This window comes from Antrostomus carolinensis, unplaced genomic scaffold, assembly GCF_000700745.2.
Source record: "Antrostomus carolinensis isolate BGI_N321 unplaced genomic scaffold, ASM70074v2 scaffold7144, whole genome shotgun sequence".
Classification (NCBI taxonomy): Eukaryota; Metazoa; Chordata; class Aves; order Caprimulgiformes; family Caprimulgidae; genus Antrostomus; species Antrostomus carolinensis.
In genome coordinates, this window is record NW_010308615.1 from 55,738 (window position 1) to 81,224 (window position 25,487).

The 25,487-nt window shown below is 38.9% G+C and overlaps 1 protein-coding gene across 1 annotated transcript in view; it reads left to right on the top strand.

The window, feature by feature from the left end:
* AFAP1 (actin filament associated protein 1) overlaps window positions 1–25,487 on the top strand; it is a gene marked incomplete at its 3' end in the record, with an annotated part of 45,221 nt that overhangs the window by 2,916 nt on the left and 16,818 nt on the right. Inside the window, exons 2-5 of the mRNA XM_010165823.1 lie at window positions 3,683–3,780; window positions 16,164–16,272; window positions 21,010–21,221; window positions 24,241–24,420. Of these exons, the coding sequence (XP_010164125.1) occupies window positions 3,683–3,780; window positions 16,164–16,272; window positions 21,010–21,221; window positions 24,241–24,420 (599 nt within the window). The remainder of the gene's footprint in view (window positions 1–3,682; window positions 3,781–16,163; window positions 16,273–21,009; window positions 21,222–24,240; window positions 24,421–25,487) is intronic.

A 25,487-nucleotide genomic window follows, 5' to 3' on the forward strand; every position in this document is an offset into this window, starting at 1 on the left:
GATCTTATCAATGTCTGTAAATATCTGAAATGTGGGGGCCAAATGGATGGGGCCGGGCTCTTTTTGGTGGTGCCCGGTGACAGGACAAGGGGCAGTGGGCAAAAACTGGAACACAGGAAGTTCCACACAAACTTAAGGAAAAACATATTTACTGTGAAGGTGACAGGACACTGGAACAGGCTGCCCAGAGAGGTTGTGGAGTCTTCATCTCTGGAAATGTTCAGAAACTGCCTGGACGCTTTCCTGTGCAACCTGTTGTAGGAAACCTGCTTTGACAGGGGGGTTGGACTGGGTGATCTCCTGAGGTCCCTCCCAACCCCTTACATTCCGTTATTCTGTGAAATTTAAGGTTCCAGGGCAGCCTTATTCTGGCCTTTGAATACTTAAAAGGGGCCTATAAGAAAGATGGGCACAAACTTTTTAGCACGGTCTGTTGCAATAGGACAAGGGGAAATGGTGTTAAGCTAAATGAGGGTAGATTTAGACTAGATGTAAGGAAGAAATTTTTTACCACGAGGATGGTGAAACACTGGCACAGGTCGCTCAGAGAGATGATAAAAACCCCATCCATGGAAGCATTCAAGGTCCAGTTGGACAAGGCTCTGAGCAACCTGATCTAGTTGAAGATGTCCTTGCTCTTTGCAGGGAGGTTGGAACTAGATGACCTTTAAAGATCCCTTCCAACCCAAACCATTTTATGGTTCTATGAATATGAAATCCCATAATTCAGTTAAGCAAGAGGGCATAGGACTGTACTTTATGTCTATAAACTCTACTTTATGGAACTGCAGTTTAAATAAAGTTCAAACCAGCATGGCCTCTAAAAAAATAATCCTGTTTCTCTCCCCGCACTACTTATTCTTGCTCATCATGTATTGCATCTTCCTTTCTGCTAACAGAAGTGTTATTTGCTCTTTTTAGCAAGTTTAGTCCTAACCAGTGTCACTTCCCTGGTCTGGTTCAACCTGAGGCCACCCACATGCTTATGCTGGCACAAAGGAGAGGTTGGGGCAGGGAGTGGAACAAGACAGGGAGTGAGAGTAGCTGCCTCCGTGGGAGCTCTGCCATCCTCTGTTGCCTTCAAGTGCGTGTGAAACTACCCGGGGAGTCATGAACTTTACTGGAGCTGACCCTACTGCTTTTTTTTATCAGTTATAACATTCAGTACTCCCATCTCTTTGCAACTATTCATCTCTTAATTAAAATTAAAAGCAATAAAAGATGCATAAACCCACAGCACTCTGTAACTAAACTGAACTGTCATTCAGAGCCTGTTTTTCAAAATGTTGTTTTACTCCACCCACAGAACTCCATGAGAGCTCTTGGGTTGCTGGCACAGTTTAAGAAGCCTGAGGACTGTGCTGAGTTCAAACTGTTTATATGCATTTGCAAAAATTAACTGTGTGAATCCAACAGGATATCTTGATTTCTGGAACAAACCACTTAAGATCAGTGAGGAGTGGCAATGACGGATCTGTGTGACTGGGAACTGGCTGGGTTCTTTATAACATCTGGAAATGGACACTTATGTTTTTCTTTGTAAAGGTGTGGAAATTATTATAATGAGCTGGTTGGCTTTTAGTAAAACACTTCAAACTCAGTAAGTTCTTGGGGAGTTCTTTGGAAATCTTTTGCCTTGTTTTGTTACATCTCCCAAATGCACACTGTTTTCTTTATTTAATACCTATCAAGCAGAGAGAACAGGGCTAGGCAGTTGTATTCTTCAGGTCGTAGCTGCCTGACCTCAACCTGCCCCACATCCAAATCAGTGGTTACTCTGAATAGCTGGCAAAACTATAAACTTTATTTTTCTTCCTGAGCCTTGGCATGCCCAACGGATTACAAGTCTGAACAAAACATTTGGCATTTCCTTCTGAAACTCAGACTTTCTTCTAAAAAACAAAGACACAAACAGTTTATTTTGGAGTAAGAACTGTTGGTGGATTTTGTCATTTAATATGACTGTCAACATTGCCCGTTTTCCTTAAAGGGACCCGATGCCATAAACCTATAATACTGACTTTGCTGTGTAATTTGGTAGAAGAAAATAAATGTTAGAGAAGATTCTTGCTTAAACACACATAGTTTAAAACTAGGGAAAAAACAGTTTTAGAGAGGCAGTAGAATCCACTTGGAATACTTTTTTACAGTAAAAAGCCCTTCATATTTGACTTATAGTTGTTCTGTAAAGCATGAGAGGCTTGGATATGGATAGCAGTCATAATATGGATTCATCCTACATGAAGAGGAACAACTGAAAGTTATACTGGGAGAAAAAAAAAAAAAGGAATGTTTCCCAAGACTAATCCCCCTCTTGATTTGTAGGAAGAAAGAAGAATCTGTGGCCCTTAGAGCCAGTTTATTTTATCAGTGTTGTTATTCAATCTATGACTCCACAGCCAGTGGGACTGGGTTATTATGACAAGAAACATTTCATCATTGATTACATTTTTGAGAATTATATGATCTTGACCAAAAGACATCCATTTGACTATGTAAATATATATTTTAAAAACTAAACTAAACACTAGGAGTTAAATTCAGTTTAGGGGTAAGAAGGGTGCAATCCATTGACTGAATTTTTGCCAGAACATTGAGGAGATGCACTCTAATCTCCCTCTTTATATTTAGAAAAATAAACTATATCATGTTCCTATGAATTGATTTCAACTGGGATTTAAATTACTGTGCCAAAAACTTGCAACGAGTGGGTCACTCCTGTTTTACCCTGGGAGGGAAGTGCAATAGTGATACAAAGGACCCTCAAAGCAGCTTTTACATTTGTCTCCTTTTCCCTTTTCAAATTCACCTGGAAAACTATGGGATTATTTTTAAAAAATGAGAGGAAGAAAAAAAATAGTGGGAAAACATGCTCAGTGTGCATTTCTGTTAATGGTGAGCTGGTTAGGTCAATGTACCCCCAGCAGCAGTGTGCTCCAGGGTGGGATGCCGTAGCATCCTACATCTCCCAGGACTTGTGCCGACTCACTCACACTACAGCTCCATGGTCGGATGTGGTGGGGGCAACAGGAGCCCAGGGAATATAGGTGTTATGGGCTTGGCTGAATAGCTGTCACCCCTGCTGCAGGGGAGGCAGGTTCTCTTTTTCTGCCTCTTCCCCCTCTTTTGGCATGAAAGGTGGTTTTGAACTCATTTCTGCATGATGGCCTTGCCCATCCAAAATGTGCCACGGGAACAACTGCTGTGTATTTCAGCGGTAAAAGGCAGCCAGCCCACAGGCTGACCATATTTTATTCACTGTATGGTGCCATTGCAATGTTCACAAATGTGGTATCTTCCCCCCGTAAATGGTTTTATCTGGATGGTAGATGATTGGCAATGTGTGAATTTTAGCTGTTTAAGTCTTTCAGTTCCAGATGGATAGGCAGTTCAGAATGATTTCCTGTAAATTTTTTCTATGTCTATGTCAATTTGTTGATCCAAATAGCATATATGTCATTATCATATAGAGTAAGTATGTGTTTGTTCTGCTTGATTAAATTCCTGAATTCTCAGCATTCTTCCCGTCCTGCCTTGGTAACTGTGCTTGGGAGGTAGGTTGTGAGCAGCACTGTATGCCAGATTTTGGTGTGTGACAGTCAGACGTGGTGTCTACATATGGAAAAAAATGTCCCATTTGCATCCACCAAAGTATTAAGTGATGTCTGTTGCTTTTTCACAGGTTTTGAAATAAAAGAACATGTACAGAAGCAAGAAGCTGCCAACAGTTTGCCAGCACCTCCTCAGATGCCTCTGCCAGAAATACCTCAGCAGTGGCTGGTGAGTGTTAATTTGGATGCATAAATATATATCTAAGAGAATATATTTGTGGTAAGCACTAACAGAAATGTTTGCAAGGGGAAGGAGTCTGCAGGTCCAGGGAAAGGATTATTCCTCTCAACTCCACTCTGACTGAGGGTATTAGGTTCAGCTTGCAGAAGAGAAGGCCAAAAAGTCCCTGTGGGGATATGAGCCCTGGAACAGGTCACCTGCAAAGGCTGTGGAATCGCAATCTTTGGTGATTTTCAAAATTCAGGTGGCAAAAGCCTGAGCAACTTAATCTTAACTTCAAAGGTTGATTTACCTTGTGTTGGAGGTTGGCCTGGACAAACCCACAGGTCTGAGCCAGTTTCTTATGATTTTAAGGATCAAATTTCCCTGAAGCAATTCTTATGAGAAGACTCCTTCTTGGTAGCTGAAAAATGAAGGAAGAATACTTCCTTTTATTGTAAAGTCTTTAGTGCCCTTCTGTGCTCAGTTTCTGGGTGGGAAATTCCCTGCAGAACAAGTAGAAGTTCTCGGAGATGTTTATAGCAAAGTTACTGTTGGAGATCTGTAATTCAATTCCCTCAGTTGGGAGCAGCTGTCTTTTTACATAATAAACTATAAACAAGTTTTAATTCTCTTCTGTTACTGACTTTACAGTAGATTTGAAGAAAATATTTTCAACTTTTTTAGAGAAGCATAAGCAAATCATGGTTTAGCCTATTAATAGGTGAACATCATCTGAGCCCTGATACTGGTAAATTATTCATCTTTTTATTAATTTTTGAAAAATTTTGTGCATGGTGATAAGGGCAATCTGTGGAGACCCACATTTGTTCACTGAAGCAGGAAATATAGATGCAGCTTACAGGGGCAGAACAACTGGAGGACTGATATTCTGCATCTTTTCCTTGTGTTATTCTTTTATCGCATTTATGCACAGTTCTAAGAGATATATAAGCCAGTAGCATCTTATGAACATAAGAATTAATTTATCAGATCAAACTCTTGGCCAGCTTTTCATAATAACCTTTATTTGATGGTGAATAATGCTGTGTACTGTAGAACAAAATAAAAAAACTCAACAAATGTATTGTGTAGAATACCTTAGTTGTAGCTTCTCCCCAAGCACTGCCAGCTTTTGGTTTGTGACTTGAACAAGAGTATTGGGGTTTTTTTTAAATTTTAATTCTGCCTAATGTAATGAGATATGCTGGAATCATTGTACAAAGGGAATGTTTATGCTAGAAACATTCATATCCAGAGTTGGTATATATACTGTAGCAAAATTAAACTAAAAAGGATGCTATAAAATAATTATGCAAGATTTGAATTGATGCAAGAGTGAGCTTATTAATATGCAGTGAAACCTGGAGAATTCATTTCATGGTTAACAGTGCCTGAAAATTATTATTTTTCTTTAATTCAAGATGCATATAGCATAAATTACAAGGGAAGGGGTTGATGAGAGGGAGGAAAATTATGCAAAATGCACAAGCCTTTGAAATGCAGACTTCAGGTGCTAGCTTCGTAAACTGAAGCCAATTGAGATCCTTATTCTTTCATATTTATGTAGGTTCAGTTTAATAAATTGGCTCTGAAGATTCAAGTTGTTTTTCTAAAGATGACTGACCTACTTTTCCTTTCTTCCATACTAATGTGTAAATTCCCATAAAGTTGGTACAGCTGCAGTGAGTGAAATGGTGTGAAGTATGAAGTAGGTCCAGGAGGTCAACGCTGGGTTTTACAGTAGTTCAGTTTGGATCTTGAAGTAACAAAAATATTTCTCTGAGATGCAGTGGGAATTACCATGGAAGCTGACACAGAGCTGGCTGGTCTGGAGCACAGTCTTGCCATGTTGTGCCTGGCAAAGTGGAGTTTGAACATGACCCTCCCCGCTGACCTGCCCATAACGCTGCGGATGCTTTCATCTCAGTGAAGTCACCAAGCTGAGCTGATTTTTCCATAGTGATGGAAGCTGATTTTTACCAGTTTTTCTACAGTTCTGTTACTGCTGTCAGGCAGGGGTGGTTCAAGCCTTTCTGGTGTTGGTGTCACTTTGAGATCAGCCAGGAAATGTCCCAGGCCTCTCGTTGTCTTGCATTATCCAAATACGGGTTATGAGTGGTACTATTTTAAGATGGTAGAACATCATAATTTGTGAAAAAGATGACAGACTGCTGTCATCCTGCAAAAGACCAGGTGGAGTCAGAAGGGAAGGACAAAGCCCTCAGCTTCTTGACCTTTGCACACTGGGGCAAGCTCAAACCCCAGTCTGACTTTTAAAAACTTCTGAAGTCATGTTGAATTAATGGCATTGATAATTAGCTGTTTTCTGGAAACCTTTCTCTATTAGATGCCTCTTTGTTAGACCCTCATTATTATTAGATAGGATCAGAGACTGTCACATTATCTTTCTTTTTACTCCAGGCTGGACATCAGTGACATCCCTTCTATTCCTGCTCCTCCATGGTGATTCTCAACCTACCCTTAATCAATGGACTCCTAAAATTTTGTAGCTGATGATGCCAGTCTATACATAATTATGTTGCTCAGTGACACAAATACAGAGCTACCTTTCCTAGCCATTTTTCACAGACCATGTTTTCCTAGTCCACTGAAAGAACTGGACCCACTAGAGGCTAGGAAATTCTACTTCAGGTTGCCCTTCTTCACTAGGGCAAGTTGGAAGTCATATCATAGAATCATAGAATTATAGAATGGTTTGGATTGGAAGGGACCTTAAAGATCATCTAGTTCCAATCCCCCTGCCATCAGCAGGGACACCTTCCACTAGATCACGTGGCTCAAAGCCTCATCCAGCCTGGCCTTAAACACTTCCAGGGAGGGGACATGCACAACTTCCTTGGGCAACCTGTTCCAGTGTCTGACCACCCTCACAGTGAAAAACTTCTTCCTAATATCTAATCTAAACCTCCCCTCTTTCAGCTTGAACCCATTTCCCCTTGTCTTGTCATTAGTTGTCCTTATGAAAAGTCCTTCCCCAGCTTTCTTGTAGGCCCCCTTCAGGTATTGGAAGGCTGCTATAAGATCTCCCTGGAGCCTTCTCTTTTCCAGGCTGAACAGCCCCAACTCTCTCAGCCTGTCCTCATAGGAGAGGTGCTCCAGCTCTCGGATCATCCTGGTGGCCCTTCTCTGGACTTGTTCTAACAGGTCCAGGTCTCTCTTGTGTTGGGAGCTCCAGAACTGGATGCAGTATTCCAGGTGGGGCCTCACAAGAGCGGAGTAGAGGGGCATGTTATATGGCACCTTTTTTTGTCAGGTATTCAGGACAGAAACTTTTTCCACTTGCTGTATAACATCTAATGGTGGTCTCAGCCTCCAGTGGAAACACAATGTGCTGCTGAAACACAGGAATTTACTAGAAATAGGAATCAAGAACTTTAAATAGACTATGTACTGTTTTAAAATCTATGTTTTTAGCACATCGGTTATTGAACATGATGGAAATTAAAGTTCATTTACACCACTGTTTCTTTTTATGACACTAAAGGGATTCTGCATTTGAAAATGTTTAGTCTGAATTGATGTTTAAGCTTTCACTTATGTAAAGATGTGTGGGTGGGAAGGAATTCAATACTCCTTATAGTGGTGCCAGGAGCCAAGATTATGTGTGGGCAGGTGCTGTGCAAGGTTTCCTTTGTAAATCTGTAAATAGAGGTGCATATTTGCTTAGGCCAAATCTTGTATCAGCTTTTATTATTCATCAGCCCATGAACAAAGAGTATAAAATTCATTTTATTTAGAAACATACTGTTAATGAACTTTCCAGTTATTAAAACACATTAAAGCCCAGAGATTTTTCCTGGACTCAGTGTGCTTTGGACCAGGTCTTAAAATTGAGGGACAAAGTTGGATATACTTGCATATACTTGCATAAAGCAAATCACTAAGCACACAATCTCTTAGTAATTATCTTTTTCTGTGTACATGCCCTTGGCTACATCTGGTCTAGCAGACTTTCTGTCAGGCTTAGAAAGCACAAATACTCTCTTTAGCCTGCACATACAGCTCCTTCAGATGGGCAGCGAAGTAAAAGCTGCAGATAAAGGGTGGGAGCTTAAGTACAACTCTGAGTCCTCTTGCAGAACTGAAACACCACTTGCCTGGGTAGGTTAATATGTCCTTGCCAGCATGAATACGGTACCAGCAGCTAGGGAGGCTTTGCCTGGGTCAGCAACAGAGGAGGAGATCACCATGTTGAAACAATCATCTTGGTTCGCCTCTCTTGAACCCGCTTACTGCGAGGGCTTATGTCTTTTAGCCTGCTTTCTCCATCTCTACATCAGCAGCTGCTTTTATGATATCTCCCTGTGCTTGACAGGCAAGAAGCAGTGCTAGGTGATGGGTTGGGAGAAACAACAAAGGCAATGCTCTGTGTGTACCTCGCAGCACTGCTGGTGGTTTAACACCTGGGATCCCATCATTGCACTGTTACCAAGTTGCCTTGAAGTACATCTTCCGCTGAGGCAATAGAATAAGATCCAGTGTGTCCTGCTGCTCAGATGTGCCAGAGGATTACTGGCATAAATTATCCCCAGCATGACAGTGACAGAACAATTCTAGCCTCCAAGCATTTGGTTGTCATATTACATCTGACAGTCGGTGATTTCAGTGCACTGTGCAGTCCAACAAAATCAAATACAAACAGCACACTTAGCTATTTAGCATAATTTTCACAGTAAAATTGAGTATATGTTTTATTTTTCTTGGAATATTGACAATTTAATAGTTATTTAACCGCAACAAGTGTCCAGCAAGATGCCAGAACCCCTGTAGCTATAAATCAAAAGGATAGGTCATCTTCTTCTGACCCTTTTCTGCAACATACACAGTCACTCTGTAGGAGTGTTTCATATAAATGGGTTTCCTATTGTGGAGAAGCAATTTGACAGCCTCCCTTTATCTGGCTGCCTGTCAGATGTACTTTCAGATATCTATTAGAAAATACTGAAAGGAAGCAGTGTCCCTGGAGAAGAAAAAAAAATCATCCTGAAATCAAAAGGATTTTTAAGGTGATACATCATCAATTATATTAATCATTCTTTGAACAACAATCAAAAAATTGCCAGTCTAAAAAATTCGTCTAAAATGTTCAGTCAGGCTAGTGCTGTGACAAAAGCAAGGGGCTTGTGCCAGGTGGGTACTTATGAATTTTTATTTCTTCTTGCTTTTTCTTCTAACGCTGAGAATCAGTTGTTATTCTCTGTTCTTCTTAAAAGAGAATCCTAAGATAGTATTAGCCTTGGAATTTTTTCCCTTGCAGAAAATTTTTAAAAGCCACAAGAATTAATTCTACAAAAATTCAACTGTTTCTTTTAGAACTGGCTAATAGCTTCAGTTTGAACAAATCTCAACAAGTTCTTCTGTAATGAAGGAACAACTAAAGGGGCCTTTTTGATTATCTAGTGCACTCACTCTTACTGCAGGCATTTATAAAATATTAACCCTTTCAGAAACTTATCAAAATCTATTTACTAGCACAGGTTTCTTCAACCCACTATTTCAATATGAAAGTCTGTTCTACCATCCCAGTGTTCATTGCCAGCCTTTGTCCTTGTGTTTTAAGTAGCCTTTTTTCCTCACCTTTATACCTGTGCCTCAGATATCCTTTGAAATCACAATCGTATTCCTGAGATTCCTTTCACTCCATTGTGTATAAGAAAGGCTCTATCAGTTGCATTTTGAGCTGTAGTTTAATTCTCTTGAAGTAGTTCCCATACCACTGTTTCTCTTATGCACCTGCTGTAGGTTCATGTTCTAGTTGTATCACAAGTGACCAGAACAGCAGAGTCTTCTGGACATGATTCAGTTGTGGAATACTTTCAGTCATCATAAATTATTGAATAAGGATTAAGGACAAAGAAATGTTTGCAACTTCTTTTTGTTGATCGTGTCTTGCAGGACATTGTAGTTGCCATTCCCATTTTCCCTAGGTGGGGTTGGTGCCTTATTGTTGATAATTTATTTTACATTTTCAAGTGGTACCACAGAAAAGTTTTAGTTAAAGCAGTTTCCTTCTCAGTTCACTCACAATATACCTTTATAACAATGCAGCACATTTTGAAGTTTTCTTCATATCTAAGCTGCCAGAATGAGTTGTTCCCAACGACCTTTAACTGGAATTCACATTTAGGTTGGATGAGCTCAGGCTGGGTTTAGTGTAGGATTGAACTGCTTCATTGCGAAGCTTTATGCCCTCTTTTCTGTCTTTACTAGATACTGATGATACTTGCACTCTGTAGAAGACAGCTATTAAATTACTAATGCCAGAGATTTGATAGGATATTTTCCCACCATTTTTCATAACATGCTTACACTTGTGGCCTCAGGTTTTTGGTTTCTTGTTTCTATGCTATCCCTGTCCATAAAACAGCCTCCCTGTGCTGATAGTTAGGGACCAGCCTATTTGCTTTCCTAAACATGCTCATTAATGTGCTGTGCACAAACACATGGGGGAGGAATTAGGCCAGTAAGTACCAAAGTCTTCTTTTGTTTTCGTTTGATGCAGTGCTCAGACCCTTAGAGAATATTGTTCCGATGGAAATGGTGTTGCCCACACTTTTCTCACCATATTGCCTTATCTTGTCAGCACTGTCATGTTGTGTGCCTGGGTGAGCTTATTAAGTCCTGAAATAGGAAGGTGATTTTGTCTTTGCTGGGGAATACAGACACTTCTTTAAGCACAGTTACAATAACCGCCTCTGACCGGCCCCATGCTGCTTAAAATTCAAATTAATCTTTTTCATGTAATATGCAAGTGTTAATTAGGCATTAATTAAAGCCCATTTCTCTTTTTGGTACACCCAGACTCTTTGCTTGATATGAGTCAACTGTATTGGTTTGTCTGAGTGTTGCTTTCAACTGTCTGTGTAGTAATCTTTTATTATAAAATCTGAATGATATAGAAATATTGTGGGGTTTTTTCTGACTCATTCTTTTTAACTTTTGAATTATTTCCTTAGATCTTCTGTTGCTTCCATGGAGACTGCAGTTTATTTGCACTCCCATCTTCCATTGAGTTGGGGTGTAACTCCTTCCGTCCTTTCAGCAGTGCATTCTGTGCTCCAGTCTTTTCAGTTTTATTTAATATCTCAAATGTTAACTAAATAAAATTGCAAGAGCAGAGACTTCAGTTTATCCCTGGGTTCTGCTGCAGGCTGATGTTGCCATCAGAGATATGCAGGAACTAACTGGATTCTCTGCTCAGTCGATATACTATGTTGGCTTCTTACTGTTTCCATGTGATCCTCTCCATTGCCATCTTTACCTTCCTGTTGCTTAGGTAAAGGGGTTATCGGGTTATCTAAGCAGAACTCAGATGTACGGTATTTTGTGAAATGGTAACTCAGTTCCTGGTGAGGTTCCTGTATAAATGCTCTCTGGACAATCTTCAGATCAAACTGTGGAGCCATAGTACTCCCTGATTCATTCTTTAAATGCGAGCAAGTCTGTTCAGATCCCTTTCCCATCATCAGGCTGTGCTTCTGAGGCTGCAGTCTGTCTGCAGTCACTATACTCTACATACTAAGCATTTTTCCAGAGATACCTTTAATTAGGCCTTCACCCCAAGTCAGCAGACACACATTTAGGCTGTGTCAGATGTACCTCCGCTCCGCAAAGCGTGTACCTTCTTTTGTTCTTAGGTTTAAACCCTAAACAAAATCTTCACTTGTACTTACACTCATCCTCCACCTGGTAGTCACTTCTGCTGGCATTTCCTCCTTGCCTCAATTACCTCAAGTTGCACCAGGTAAGGTTTATATTGGCTATTAGGAAACATTTCTTCACCAAAAGGGTTGTCAAGCAATGGAACAGGCTGCCCAGGGAGGTGGTGGAGTCACCATCCCTGGAGGTATTTAAAAGACGGGTAGACGAGGTGCTTAGGGACATGGTTTAGTGGTGGGCTTGGCAGTGTTAGGTTTACAGTTGGACTTGATAAACTTAAAGGTCTTTTCCAACCTAAACAGTTCTATGATTCTAAGTGCCGGTGCCCAGTTTCAAGCCTTTACAATGGTATGAAGAAGCCTGCTTGCAATGTGCTGCCACTAGTTTTGCCAGTTGTATTGGTATTCAGTTTGCTGTTTTATTTTGCTTTTTGGACATACATTTTTTTACATGGGAAAGGGATCATAAATGTGTTCCCTCTCCCAGGCTGAGGAGGCCGGGGGTTGCACAGAGGTCAGGTCTAAACTTGCTCCAAAGTAAATGGCATGTACATGTGTCGAGGTTTCTTCTTGACAACCCACATTTGCCTGCTGGCTTCTGAATGGCTTTATTATGCATCACCAGTGTGTGACCACTTTTCCAGTCTCATGTTGCTGCTTTTCAGTGTTGAGGGGTTACGTAGCAGCTGGCTCCACAGTCCGGCTGGATCTGAATTGGTGGTTGATCTAATAACACACGTGCAAGCATGGCCCCTGAATTGCTGGCAGCCTTTGCCTGCAGCACGGGTGTACTGACAGTTTTTGCCTCTGTTAAAAGCCACTGCTTTCCACTGGAAATCTCCACCTCCTAAATCATTGCATAAAGGCAGGTGTTTCTTTCTATTTCCTACCTAGTGTAAGTCTTCACTGGGGTGTAAACTGATTTTATATCCTCAGGTGCTTGTATGATGACATTTATTTTCTTCTGTATTTCATGCTGCTTTCCACACTATGTACTTTCTTATTGTCATATAGCAGTTAGACTATCCCTAAAAATGTTCCTACCTGTCTTGGTACGTACCTTTGGGCAGAAGGGGGAAATAAAGTATTTTATCTTCTGGGATAAAGAAAGAATTAATTTGGAACACAGAGGAGCAAGTGGAGAGGAAGAGCATAGTATGCCATAAAATTAGTATTTCAACTAAGCCTGTTTCCTGGTGTCTAGTAGAATAATGAAGTTTACTGTCCAGGTAAATATTGCTTATGATTTGGACATATTTGTTTCTTTCTCTCAACAATCCCTCCTGTAAACTGGAGTTGAGCATCCCATGCATAATCCAGTCTTTAATGACTTCAGAGATCTCAACTATGTAGTGTAATTACTACTGTGTCACCTTTTTGGTTTCAAATAAAGCATCTCTCATTCTCAGAGCCAGCACCTGAAAAAAATCTTTATCAGTATTGTTTCAGTATTACTGGTATTATGGGCAACAATATCTCACTCATCTTTGTCCCTTTTACTCCAGTGAGATAAAAATAATAGTAAGGTTTTTTCTAACTCAGTTCTTATTCCTATGATTGAACAAGGTTATTTGTCTTGAACAGCAGCATTCTCTAGTTTTCTTCCCTGTGGCCTGTTGTAAAAAAAACCCGTAAAAGTAGAAATTCATGTTAATACCTTCTTTGCAGGTTGCCAGGCCTTTCCTCCTGATACCACTCAAACTACACATGTTCTAGGGTTTTTGAGATTTAATCCTTTTATAGAATGCGTAAGTAGTTTTGCAGTGTTTATGGTCTTTTTCTTTTTAAAGGTAAACTAATGAGAAGTTATTGAATCAAGGATTATTTCAGTTCATAATTCATAACTTCATCAAAATTCTTCCACTAAAAAATTGACAAGTTGAACGAATTAAACAATAGAGCTAGCAACAGTAAAAAAAATTAAAGCACTGTAAATATTAGTAAGTAATATCAGAATGCTCAGATGTGCCTTTTTTATTTCTTGATACTCAAACGCTTACATATTCTGTAGCTCCCAAAAATGTAGCTGTTTATCACACAGATTTGAGCGAGATATTTTTATTTTGTATTTAATCAGTTGATTTTCTTTCCATATTAAAGCAGTCTTGCTTTAATCAGAAAGTATTTAATGTTGGATATTTCTGTTTTTTCTAATTAAAAAAAAAAATCATTTTTATAATTGTTTTCAACTTTGTTATGGCAAGCCCTGCAAAGTGCATTTCAGAAAGGAGGGCCTGGTTAGTTCAGCAATGGATTCCATCTGTGTTGACATTGGCTGTGCAGCCCAGCCCGCCCCAGCTGTATGAAGTAACTGGTGATCCAGCAAGGTCAAATTCAGACAAGCACCATTTGTGTTTCATTTCCTTCTTTCTTTCTTTCTGAATAACATTTTGTCTAAAAACAAGGATATTTCCCCCCCTAATCTTTATTGGAACCTCTTATTTGTTTCTGGAGAAAAGATCTCTTTGAAACCTTGGTGCCCTGTCAAGTCAAAATTGGAATGACTCTCGGGATGGGTATTTCCTGGGTGAATTAGGTTTAATAACGATAGGAATTTCACATATCGTATATACACCTGACGAGGAAAATAGTTTAAGGCTAGACCAAGATATTAATTTATCTGTTTTATGAAAGGGGTAGTATGAATCTGCACTGCCCCAGGAACAAACTTTGACCCTGACTCACATGAGCAAGGCTTTGCCCAACTGCGTGAAGGGATAAAATACTCTTTGGAGGCGGTTCCCCCTATTGTATCAAGCAGTTCAGGCCATGTAGAGCTGATGTGTGCAGGTGTGTACGGCAAAATTCATAATGTGCTGTCAATTTCCCAGTATTAACAAACATGTAGTATTTCTTCACATCTCTCATGCCTGTGCAGCTAACTTGGAAGGACTCATTTATTTAGTGATTATGTGCAGATTTGCAATTTGGGTTTTTTCAGTAGAATCACAGGGAAACTATGCTAAAAGTTGTATTTTTCCATTCTTTTGTGTCTTTGACAGGTAATTTCTCTATCAAAACTGATCTGTGAGGAAAACTCATTTGGTTCACATTGTAGATAACAGTAATTGCCATCTCTTATCTGTAATTGAATGTGACACGTGAAGTTGGTTATATCATTTGATATAGAAATAATAGTGTAAATCTCAATCTGACCAAGAATTTTTCTATTCAGTCACAAATCGGTTCATTGTTTGTGAGGAAGTTTCTGATTTTACTCCGTACACAAAGGGAAGTCAGTACTGGATGAGTTGAAGCTTTATTTGCTAGGTCCTTGCCTTCCTGCACAGTGGGAATACACAAGCTCTTACCTGCAAGGTGGAATATCCTACTCAATATGAATTTAACCACAGAGCACACTTAAAGGTGGGACTCATCTTGCTAATGTTATTAAGAATTAGTTATCTGGCATAGATGTGTAATCGTTAACGAGATGTGGACATGTCTAGCTCTGAAATCTGGGAAGATTAATCCAGCCCTGAAAGTGCTCACAGAAGTAAATTCATTACAGTTAATGCCACATGTTATCGAAGCTCAGCTTCCTCCCGGATAACTTTAGGTCTGTAGCAAGAGAAGCCTAGTCACTGTTGCTTCTATCTATATTATGTGGAAGAAGGCTCTATGTCTCTGCTAGACTGTTCAGCCCGTTGAATTGCACTCCAGAAGTGTCTGTATCTGACCATGAACAAAGCCCACCCTGACTAGTTTCTTACTTCAGTAGCGCTGTTTGTTTGCTGAGTCCAATGCAGACAAACACCAATACATCTCTTTTATTACATGAAAAAAGAGAAAGATGTATTGAAAAAAATGTTACTGTTTAAATGAGACTGATTACAAGCTATATTTTTGTAATTGGACAATAAACTACTGGTGTTGGAAAAAGATTTCAGTATTTGCTCCAATATGAAAATATGGAACTAAAAACCTGTGGCAAATATGAATGAGTTTTATAAAATACAGTTGTTTTGGTACTTGTTAAGGAAACAGAACAGTAAAGTCATATGAAAGAAGTCACAGAGTACTAAATTTACTTTGTTACTATATCAACATACCAGCAGTCAGTCAGTTTTAAATTTAAAACAGGTTTATATTTAGAAAAGAAGCATTTTAGAATTTGACCTGGTATTTGAAATATTTATTTTATCATATAATAGTTTCTTGATGTTCCAAACTTTTCCTTGGTTGTAGCTCAGTTTTCACTATGTAGAAAGAGCATTTTTTTAAATAAATGTCTATATTAAGAATTGATTTGCCATTGAAAAGCAAAATACATCATGAAAATAAGATCTAAATGATCTGTCCCTTATCTCTTCCATCCCAGACTATTTAGCTTTTCTAAACTGTCCGACCAAACTGTTGTTCGCTGCTGTAATATGAATTATTTTAGATGTAAAATACTAATAAATAAGCCTTAACACTGTAAAACGGTGTATGCACAGAAATCTCTTTCCTACATAGACCCCTTAAGTTTCTACTTCTTAAATAGAGAACTATATCTTTTCAACATTTTTACCACTTAAAGCCGCGGTGGAAAGGACTCCTTTTAATGTAGTTGTTATCTTGATTTTGCAACCCTTAACAATGGCAAGTAAGACCATTCTGTGTTTATATCCCCAAAGGTCTCAGTTGGAATACATGCAAGAAGTTTCTGCTTCCTTATAATGAGTGATTGATGTTAACTTTTTCATTCCTTTTTTCTTTTTTTTTTAGCCACCAGATAATGGGCCTCCACCATTACCAACATCTTCCCTTCCCGAAGGCTATTATGAAGAAGCAGTGCCACTTAGTCCTGGAAAGGCTCCTGAGTACATAACTTCCAGTGAGTAATATATATCTAGATGAGTTTCTGAGCAATTGGTAATTCCAGTGTCCCTCAGCTTTTTTAGTATTTGACACTTACATCTCTGTAAGTGCTGTAGTGATGTGTTGTAAGCGTGGCTTTAACCTTTTGGGGCTGGTTCTGGTTATCCTTGCTACCCATGCGTTTGGTTGCTGAACTGTGTTGGTGAGCACAAACCAGGCTCCTTTTAGAGGAAACTAAACCTGGAGCTCAAGTTAGGTACACATAGACATGTTTCAGCTGCTATTGGAGACAAAAGGTCCAGATCAACCACTGGTCTTTTGAACAGCTTTGAACCACAAATGTGGTGGGGGCATTGGGCCAGGAGTCCAGAGTTAAGTATTGTCCAGAGTAAACCCCTCTAAACTGGCAATATTGTAAATGTAGAGGTCTCTGAAACTGGTGCTGGTCTGCAGATTTACTGGTACGTCCCTATTGCACTGAATTACTTGCTAAAGTAGAAAAACTAAAATTAAAAATGAGTTATTTAAAAGATGTCATGCGCAGCAGTGACACATTGTGGATAGGGATAAATCACTCATATTGGCTCCCCCCAGCCATGTTTGAGGCACATGACGGTAGTTTTGTGACTACTCATTTAGTGCAAAAGGCAAAGGGATGCCTCCTAACTGGCCACCAGAACGTCCTTCTGCAACACACAAATACTCTTTCTCGTGTCCAAATACTTATCCAAAGACCTATGCACTTAAGCGAAGCTACGCTGAGAGCAGGCTGATGAACCGATGAAATGACTGCTATGAGCGTTTACACAGGATCGGTCAACAGGACATTATGTACCAAAAAAATTGCAAAGATTTTTCTTTTTACTGCTTCTTTATTGGCTGGCTAATTTATTGCTTGTGTATGGCTGATTTATCACTAATTGTTATTTTCTAAGGCCCAAAGATTAGAGGCATATCTTCCCCCATTTTATAGCCATTTTTATTATTTGAACCAGAACAAATGAATAAAATGATAGCTCTGTTCTTCAAATGCATGCATAGGAGTCACCTTAGAGTATTAGCTATTCAATTGTACGCTGCACAGACTGAGGTTATCTTAATTTACCTAAGAAATTCAAGGTAAGAAAATGTTGCTGTAAAGCAAATGAAGGAACATAGTCTTAGCAGAGCAGCAAAATCACTCCCCTCTTCATTTCCTCCCTTCAAATGCTGTGGGGTGGTCCTGCTACACCCTGTAATCCAGCAAACTGCTGATTTTTGTTTTGTCATTAAACAAGAGCCGTGCTCAAACAGAAGAATATTAATAGAACAAATATTAGTGGCACTGCTAAAGGATCACCTAGGGAAAAAAAAGACAAAATATGAAACTGATTTCTTATTGTACTTAACCATCCTAATGCATAAAAATATTTTTAAAAGTTCATCAATAATTCTGTAACTTAAGTATATATATCTCCAGACATTTAAATCTCTCTCTGTTAGTGTAACTTATCATCTTATTTGCTGTGATTTTGCTCTATTTTCTTATGTCCTGAACTCCTTATCATCTCTTTTAATTAGTGTTAAAAGTATTCCAGTCTTCTTTGGTAATGAAGTTGCTTTTAAATTCAATATGGTATTAGTAATATATCCCTACTCAAGTAAGACTTCCATTAAATCCAGTGTGTGTGGTAATTAAAATAAGCCACCAAAGCAGTGTATTAACCAAAGGTGTAACCTTAGCTGTTCAGACTGAGGTGGAGAAGACCATAACAAAGAAGTGTCAAAAGTATAAGAAGTGCAAGAATAAACTGTTAAACAACTGTTGGGATAGATATCATTATCTTAAGTAAAGATTCTTATGGAATATTTTTGTAATCCTATTAATATCAAGGAGGCTTACATAGCCTGTGTCCTACCCGTAAAGGTGAACAGCAGCAGAAGAAATTTGCAGAATATAGATCACGAAAAGGAAATACCTGTAATTTCCCAAGTCCCTATAATCTGTTTGTAAATGAACACTTGCATGTAAATGAAAACAAGGCTGTATGTGCCTTGTCTGATAAGTCTCTTTCTCTTTATTAAAAGCTACTGGTCTGTACAATATGCCTAAATTATTACAGATTAATCTGTGGAATACACTATTACAAATAATGTGAAAGTCCACTGTGATTTTCACTCCCTTACTGTGGAAAATTTTCATGAAGGGTGAAAAGCCAATGTCAGAAGAAGCTAGAATAATCAGAAGATGCAAAAAAGGTAGATCAGCAGCAATGATCTACCTTTGTAGATGTTGTTGTCAAGTGAATTTCAGTCTCCAAGAATTAAGTAGACAATAAAATAACTTTATTTGGGAGAGACACTTTTAACTTTTTCTACACATTTTGTATTTCTCTCCTTTCTCTTGCCCCTTTCCCCAATCCAAGACCCAAAGAGTGTGTTGACTTGTACATAAACACAAGAAGTTTTCAGATCTTACCTACAATTTACTTCATGACCCATTGTGATGAGACAATAAGAGAAAACAGGATTTAGTCACTAGTAGCCTTTCTACAACTTACCTTTACACAGTTTACTTCCACGATTTACCATTTTTTCATAGGAAGTTCATTACTTCTCAGATTCAGTTCACATTGAATATTAGTTAGAAATAATACTGCTTCAAAACCCTTTGAAATTATACATACATGCTGGTTCTCTCTGCATAACTTTCTGAATGTCTGCTAAAGCTGTTACATACAGGTAGTAGACTGCCTATGCTATTTATGTAAAAATAGTAACTTTACAACGTGAACAGAAACTATTTTGTGTCCAGAGCCTTGTTTTGGTCATGATACAGCAGTTTGGAGAAACAAAGAATAGAAACGGGATGTGGCAAAGAGCAGTAAAGGTTTCAGCCTGGATGATGCAAGTACTCCAGGGTGGTCATCCTTCCTGGTGTGAGTCACACAGCAAACTCTTCCTCTGGCCAGGAGTCCCACAACCCAAGGAGAAGAGAAACATGGGGAGTAGTTTATGGGCAGGATATGGCAACAGGTCCCAAGAGATCCCGTTAAACTGTGCAAGGATAGGAGCCCAGAAATGTCAGCCTCAGAGGCTCTTGTTGGCTTTTGTCCTCCTATAAACAGAGGTTTGGATGAACCTGCAACTGCTGTTCCAGCAGAGTCTGTCTGCTGCTCATACAGCTTATTACTAACATGAAATCTGCATTTGGACTGCTTGTGAGCCACATAGGAAGTACCTTCAAGATATTTAGCTTGCAGAATTTCAGTCTCTACTTTGAAGTCTCAATCATCACTTGTTACCACATGCCCCTACAGACCTGCCCCAAACCAAACACTCTGTAGCAGAACTGACCAGAAGATGGCAATTAATTTAAATTTTTAAAAGAATTTCAAGAGCTTGAAATTTTATTTTCTTTTCACTTTGAAATGAAGATAAACTGTTTTGTACACTGTTGTGAAAACACAAATAGGATCAGCATATCTAATCTTGATTCAGAGATGGGAGGTCTGGGTCTATGCCATTCTGACTCTGCAGGTAGGGAGGAACTGTTTTAGAATGAGCTCTTTTGAAAGAACTTTCTTGTCCTTTTCCCAGTTGTCCCGGGTCTCCTTCCTGCATCCCAACTGTATACTAAATACGCAGCTAAATCAAACGGGAGATCTTTCTTCTATGATCTTTCTTCCATCTTCTTGCTTAAAACTGTATCAAAATGTACTTGAAAAGTTTAGATTAAATTTCAGATATTGAAAATATTCCAATCAAGTCTCCTCCATGGGAGCATGTGCCAGGGGATAATAGGCATGCCTTCAGGTGTTATTATGTGAAGAGCTTTACTTATATGCCCACATAAACAAATATATAAGTATGGATTGTGGAAGCCACGGTTCTGTGATAATGGCAAATTAGTTTTGTAGCTGAAAGGACTACTAGAGCTGATTGCATTGTTGAAAATGAAAGGCCTGAACAAAGATTAATTAAAAAAGAGTCTTGCCATTACATCACCAAACTTAGAGCAAGATTAACCTGTGTGATCTCATTTAGGTGTTCCTGCTTTGGCAAGGGGATTGGACTAGATGATCTTTCGAGGTCCCTTCCAATCCCCAACATTCTGTGATTCTGTGTGTGATTCTGTGATTAAACTGTTTAGGCTAACATAACAAGACATTTTTTGCAGTATGCCTTTAACTCCAGCAGAATCCATAGTGTTCAAGGAACAGCACTGTCTATTCAGTGTTAATTGTATCAGTGCAGGTGCTGTATCTGAGAATTGTATGAAATGTTATGATAAGTATAAGTAGATAATGTCCCGTAATTTACTCTTGTGACCTTTGTCATACTCAGTTTTTGTTTCTTAATATGCTGTACTAATATTGACATTTCTGTGCCTACATTTTGCATTATGCAATAGAGCAAGATGAAGATGTTTCTTTGTAAAAGAATTGCAAAAGATGAAGGTATCTGCTGAGTAATATTTTGAAGATAATAAAAAACTACCTAAAACTCTAACTATTTATTCTCAGCTCATTCTTTCAATTAAAATTCCCAAGGTATTAATATGAACCTTCTCTAAAATTTCATAGTGGAACAGCATCTCTTATTCAATTAACTTAATGTATTGATATTGCTAAGCACTGAAACAGTAATTTGTTCATGGTTGGCTTTCAAAAGCCTTCACTTAAATTGAACTCTGTTGAGATTTTCAGTTATTTCAGTACGTTTCATTGCTAAATGCTTTAACTTCACATTTACTTACACACTTTTCTTAAAGATTATGACTCAGATGCTATGAGCAGCTCTTATGAATCCTACGATGAAGAGGAAGAGGATGGAAAGGCGAAGAAAATGAGACATCAGTGGCCTTCTGAGGAGGCCTCTATGGACCTGGTGAAGGATGCCAAAATCTGTGCCTTCCTCCTTAGAAAAAAGCGATTTGGGCAATGGACCAAATTACTGTGTGTTATCAAAGAAAACAAACTACTGGTAAATTTTATTTTTATCTAGCTATTTTTTCTTTGCACCTTTTACATAATGTATTTATTTTTACAGTAATCTGTTTTTTAGAATATTTTCTGCAAACAGTGGCCAAGTCTACAGCAACCTTACAAAAGAGTTCAGTCATGATTTACCCAAAAAGCAGAGAAACACTTAAATTATAAGTGTATTATTTAGCCACTTAGAACTTTCATTTTTATTGGACTTAAACTTAAACCCAGGCAGTTCCCTGATATTGGAAAAAAAGTCTGGCCTATTAGCTTCTAACATATTTCATTTGGAAAAAAAAATCGCTGAAACTGTAAATCCAATCTTTCGTTCCCTGCGGACCAAAAATCTCATAGGGAGCTTTGTGTATGAACTGTTGGATCAGACTGCTGGAGAGAAACGTCCCTTGTTAGACTGCAAATTCACTTGGCAGCATATGCCGTGGTAATGTATACACTTTAAACTAAACCTTTGCCATCTGTTCTGCGGTAATTACCGATGCAGTGTTCACATGATGCACAGCTGCATTATAGAAAGGAGAGAAACAAGTGGATGTATGTGTTCCTTAAGCATATCTGTTATGTTTCTTTCTGACTGGAGGCACCAGTAAAAGATTCCATAAGTTAGTAAATTATCTGCTCATAGATGTCTTTTTGTTCTCTGAAAAGAGAGCCTAGTTGAGGGAAATACTCATTTCTGTGTCCTGATAAGCGAACAAATGCTTACAGTAATAAGTAAGTTAGGGGCTTAGGCACTCCCTGTCTTTCTGTCTGGTGCTTCCAACAGTTGTAACTAATTATGTAAATAATAATTACTGCAATATCCCAAATGATAAAAGCTGATTAACAGATGATAGAACATTTTCTGTAGAACCTCATTCTACACTTAGAACATAGCTTAGATGTGTTCACTTTCCAAGTACGTTTATGTTTGTGGCAGTGTAGGAAATAATAGGATATGAAATTGAGGTATCTGGGTAGGAGGTTTCTGAAAATATAGTTGGAATTCATTTGCCAATTTTCAGTGGTTACTGAGGATTTAATTTTTCTATCCTCCTCTATTTAAGTGTTTAAAAGATTCAGTTTGTATTATATTGTTATAATGCTATTATCCTTAGCCCACATTTTTATCACCGTGGATCAGGATCATATCAGATTTCAGGACGGCTGAATAACAGCTTGAAGAAAAGAAAAAAAGGGAAAGAAACAGATTTTTCTCTGAAGTCATGCAATATTTCTTCTACAATTACATTTGTTCTGTATAGAAATATGTTATTTTTTCTATTTTCATTTCCTTTAGCCACATGTGTGGTCTGAAAAGCTTTTTTTTTTCCTTATAGGGATTGTCTTTCATTAATTCTCTAATGGGGATTAAGAAAATAAAAATCACAATAGGAGTCTAACAGCTAAATTACACAACATCAGTTTATTGTTTGAAGGAGGACTCAGACATTTAACTTATGAGATACGCAAGTAAAACAAATTTATGTTCTTAGGGATTAGTAATTGATTGTGTTATAAATGTAGCTGTCATCATAAAACCAAAATATTTTAATTAGAATTAGACATTAGAAATAACTTTCAGTAGGGGGATAATTTTTCACTTGAAGTCATTTAATAAATAAATACTTAAGTTTTAGTAATGTTTAATAATAAATAAAATGTTTAAATTAATATAAAGGGAATTATGTGTTGTTTATTGCTTCTTAAAGTGACTAACATTGTATGCTTTCAAGATTTAATAACTTGAAAACTTAATTTTTTTTAATGTTACAAACTTAAAATCTGAGACCAGGCTGGAGAAACTTCGAGGTAACGGGCTTTGGAAAGGGAAGGAGGATTATGAGTGATTTGAAGAGGCTGGTTTAGAATGGCTATTTTAGCTCAGCCTAAGTTATAGTGTTTATAACACACTTAACAGCTACTGTCTTCCTGACGATTGCATCATGACATGAATACTGCTGCAGACATGCAAAAGTTCATGTGCTTTTCTCTGTTCACATTTACACTCAACTATTCTATGTATGCATATACTAATTAGTCTTCTTTATTATCAGATACCTCTTTAGCCTTTTGCTTATTTGTATGAGTAAAAGCCCAATTTACATAAGTATATAAAATAACTGGACATTCATACACACAATTAAACATAGTTCTGTAATCTGACACTCTGTGACAGTTTGATGAACCTCAACTATATTGATGTGCTGGAAGATGGGAATAGGGACTAGGTCTATAGGACAAGTTATGTAACATGAAACCTTTAATGTTTAGATCATCAGTTTAAACATAGAGCACGTCATCAGTGGTCCACCATGAAAGGGCTGTTCATTGACATCACTTACTACTGAGGGAATAAACATTGGGTAAAAGTCATACAGTTTTATTGGGGAGCTTACAGAGTACACTTAACATGGAGATTTATGTGGTTTCGTGCAGTGACTGATTAAAATGAATTAGCTAAAAACATTACTATCCTGTGACATTGCCCCCTTTCCACAGTGTGACATTTTTTACTTCTCTCAAGAAAAATAACAGCTGAGTAGGGCACGTGACAGCACCTTTGTAGCTGCAGCATATAGGCACTGGCATAGGTTTGCCTTCATATGCTGGGCTGTTGCTACAGGGCAGGGTAAGCATCTGGGCTTTAACGTCGTTAACTGTACAAGTTTATTTTGCTGCTACGTGTGAACAGATATCCTAAATCACACTCTTCCTACCTGATCAAGGTCAAGGTTGAGTCATAAAAATAACAGAGAGAAGCTTAATGCTCTCCATATCTTGTACCTGTCTTGCAGTAGAAGATGTCTATTGATGTCAGTCTGGAAGTAATTTTACTTTACAGAGGGGATGAGGAGGAGAAATGCAAAGTTGGCATTGGCTGAACTCTGTGGTATGTGGTAAAGGGGTGTGTGGAAAATATAAAAAATTTAAAAATAGCATTTCTATATAATACCAGTTTTCCCCCAAGATTCAGAAAGGTGATTTCTAACTTTTGAACTTTCCTTACATTTCTTTAGTGTTACAAAAGTTCCAAGGACCAGCAGCCTCAGATGGAGCTACTTCTGAATGACTGCAGTATCACGTACATTCCCAAAGACAGCAAAAAGAAGAAGCATGAGCTGAAAATCTCACACCAAGGAACGGATGCCCTGGTTCTGGCAGTACAGAGCAAAGAGCAGGCAGAACAGTGGCTAAAGGTAAAGGGAGATTTCTGACCAGGAGCTTTTCCACCCACAAAATGCTTCCATTGCCTGCTCAGTTACCTACAGTAACATTCCATCAAATCCAGACCACTTAATTCCCATCTAATTTGGGACAGACCTAATTTCCAGTCCCCAACCACTTGGGCAACCAGCAGCTCAGTATTACACAGCTACTCTACTTATGGTTTTCACTGCTAATTGCACAATAATCTGGCACCAAGAGGTGGCAAATTCCCTTCCATTTTCATCTCCAGCTTATTTTCCAGAAAGCTTTGGTAGGTAGGGCACACTGGAAGCGCAGTGAAGGTTCAGATTCCCTAAGGTGGAGGGGGATGGCCCCAGGTTGCTTTTTGGAGTGGTGGCTGGAGCGATGGGCCGAGGCCAATTGTATGAGGCTCAAAAGGCCAAGTGCCAGGTCCTGCACTCGGGTCACAACAACCCCGTGCGACACTACAGGCTTGGGGAGGAGTGGCTGGAGAGCTGCCTGGTGGAAAAGGCCCTGGGGATGTTGGCTGACAACTGGCTGAACATGAGTCAGCAGTGTGCTCAGGTCGCCAAGGCGGCCAACAGGATCCTGGCCTGTGTCAGAAAAAGTGTGGTCAGCAGGACCAGGGAAGTCATCCTTTCCCTGTACTCAGCACTGGTGAGGTCGCACCTTGAGTGCTATGTTCAGTTTTGGGCACCTCATTACAGGAAAGACATTGAGGTGCTGGAGTTTGTCCAGAGAAGGGCAACGAAGCTGGTGAAGGGTCTGGAGCACAAGTCTGATGAGGAGCAGCTGAGGGAACTGGGGTTGTTTAGCCTGGAGAAAAGGAGGCTGAGGGGAGACCTTATTGCTCTCTACAACTACCTGAAAGGAGATTGTAGCAAGGTGGCTCTAGGTCTCTTCTCCCAAGTAACAAGTGATGGGACAAAGGAAATGGCCTCAAGTTGCGTCAGGGGAGGTTTAGGTTGGATATTAGGAAAAATTTCTTCACTGAAAGGGTTGTCAAGCACTGGGATAGGCTACCCAGGGAAGTGGTGGAGTGACCATCCCTGGAGGTCTTTAAAAGACATGTAGA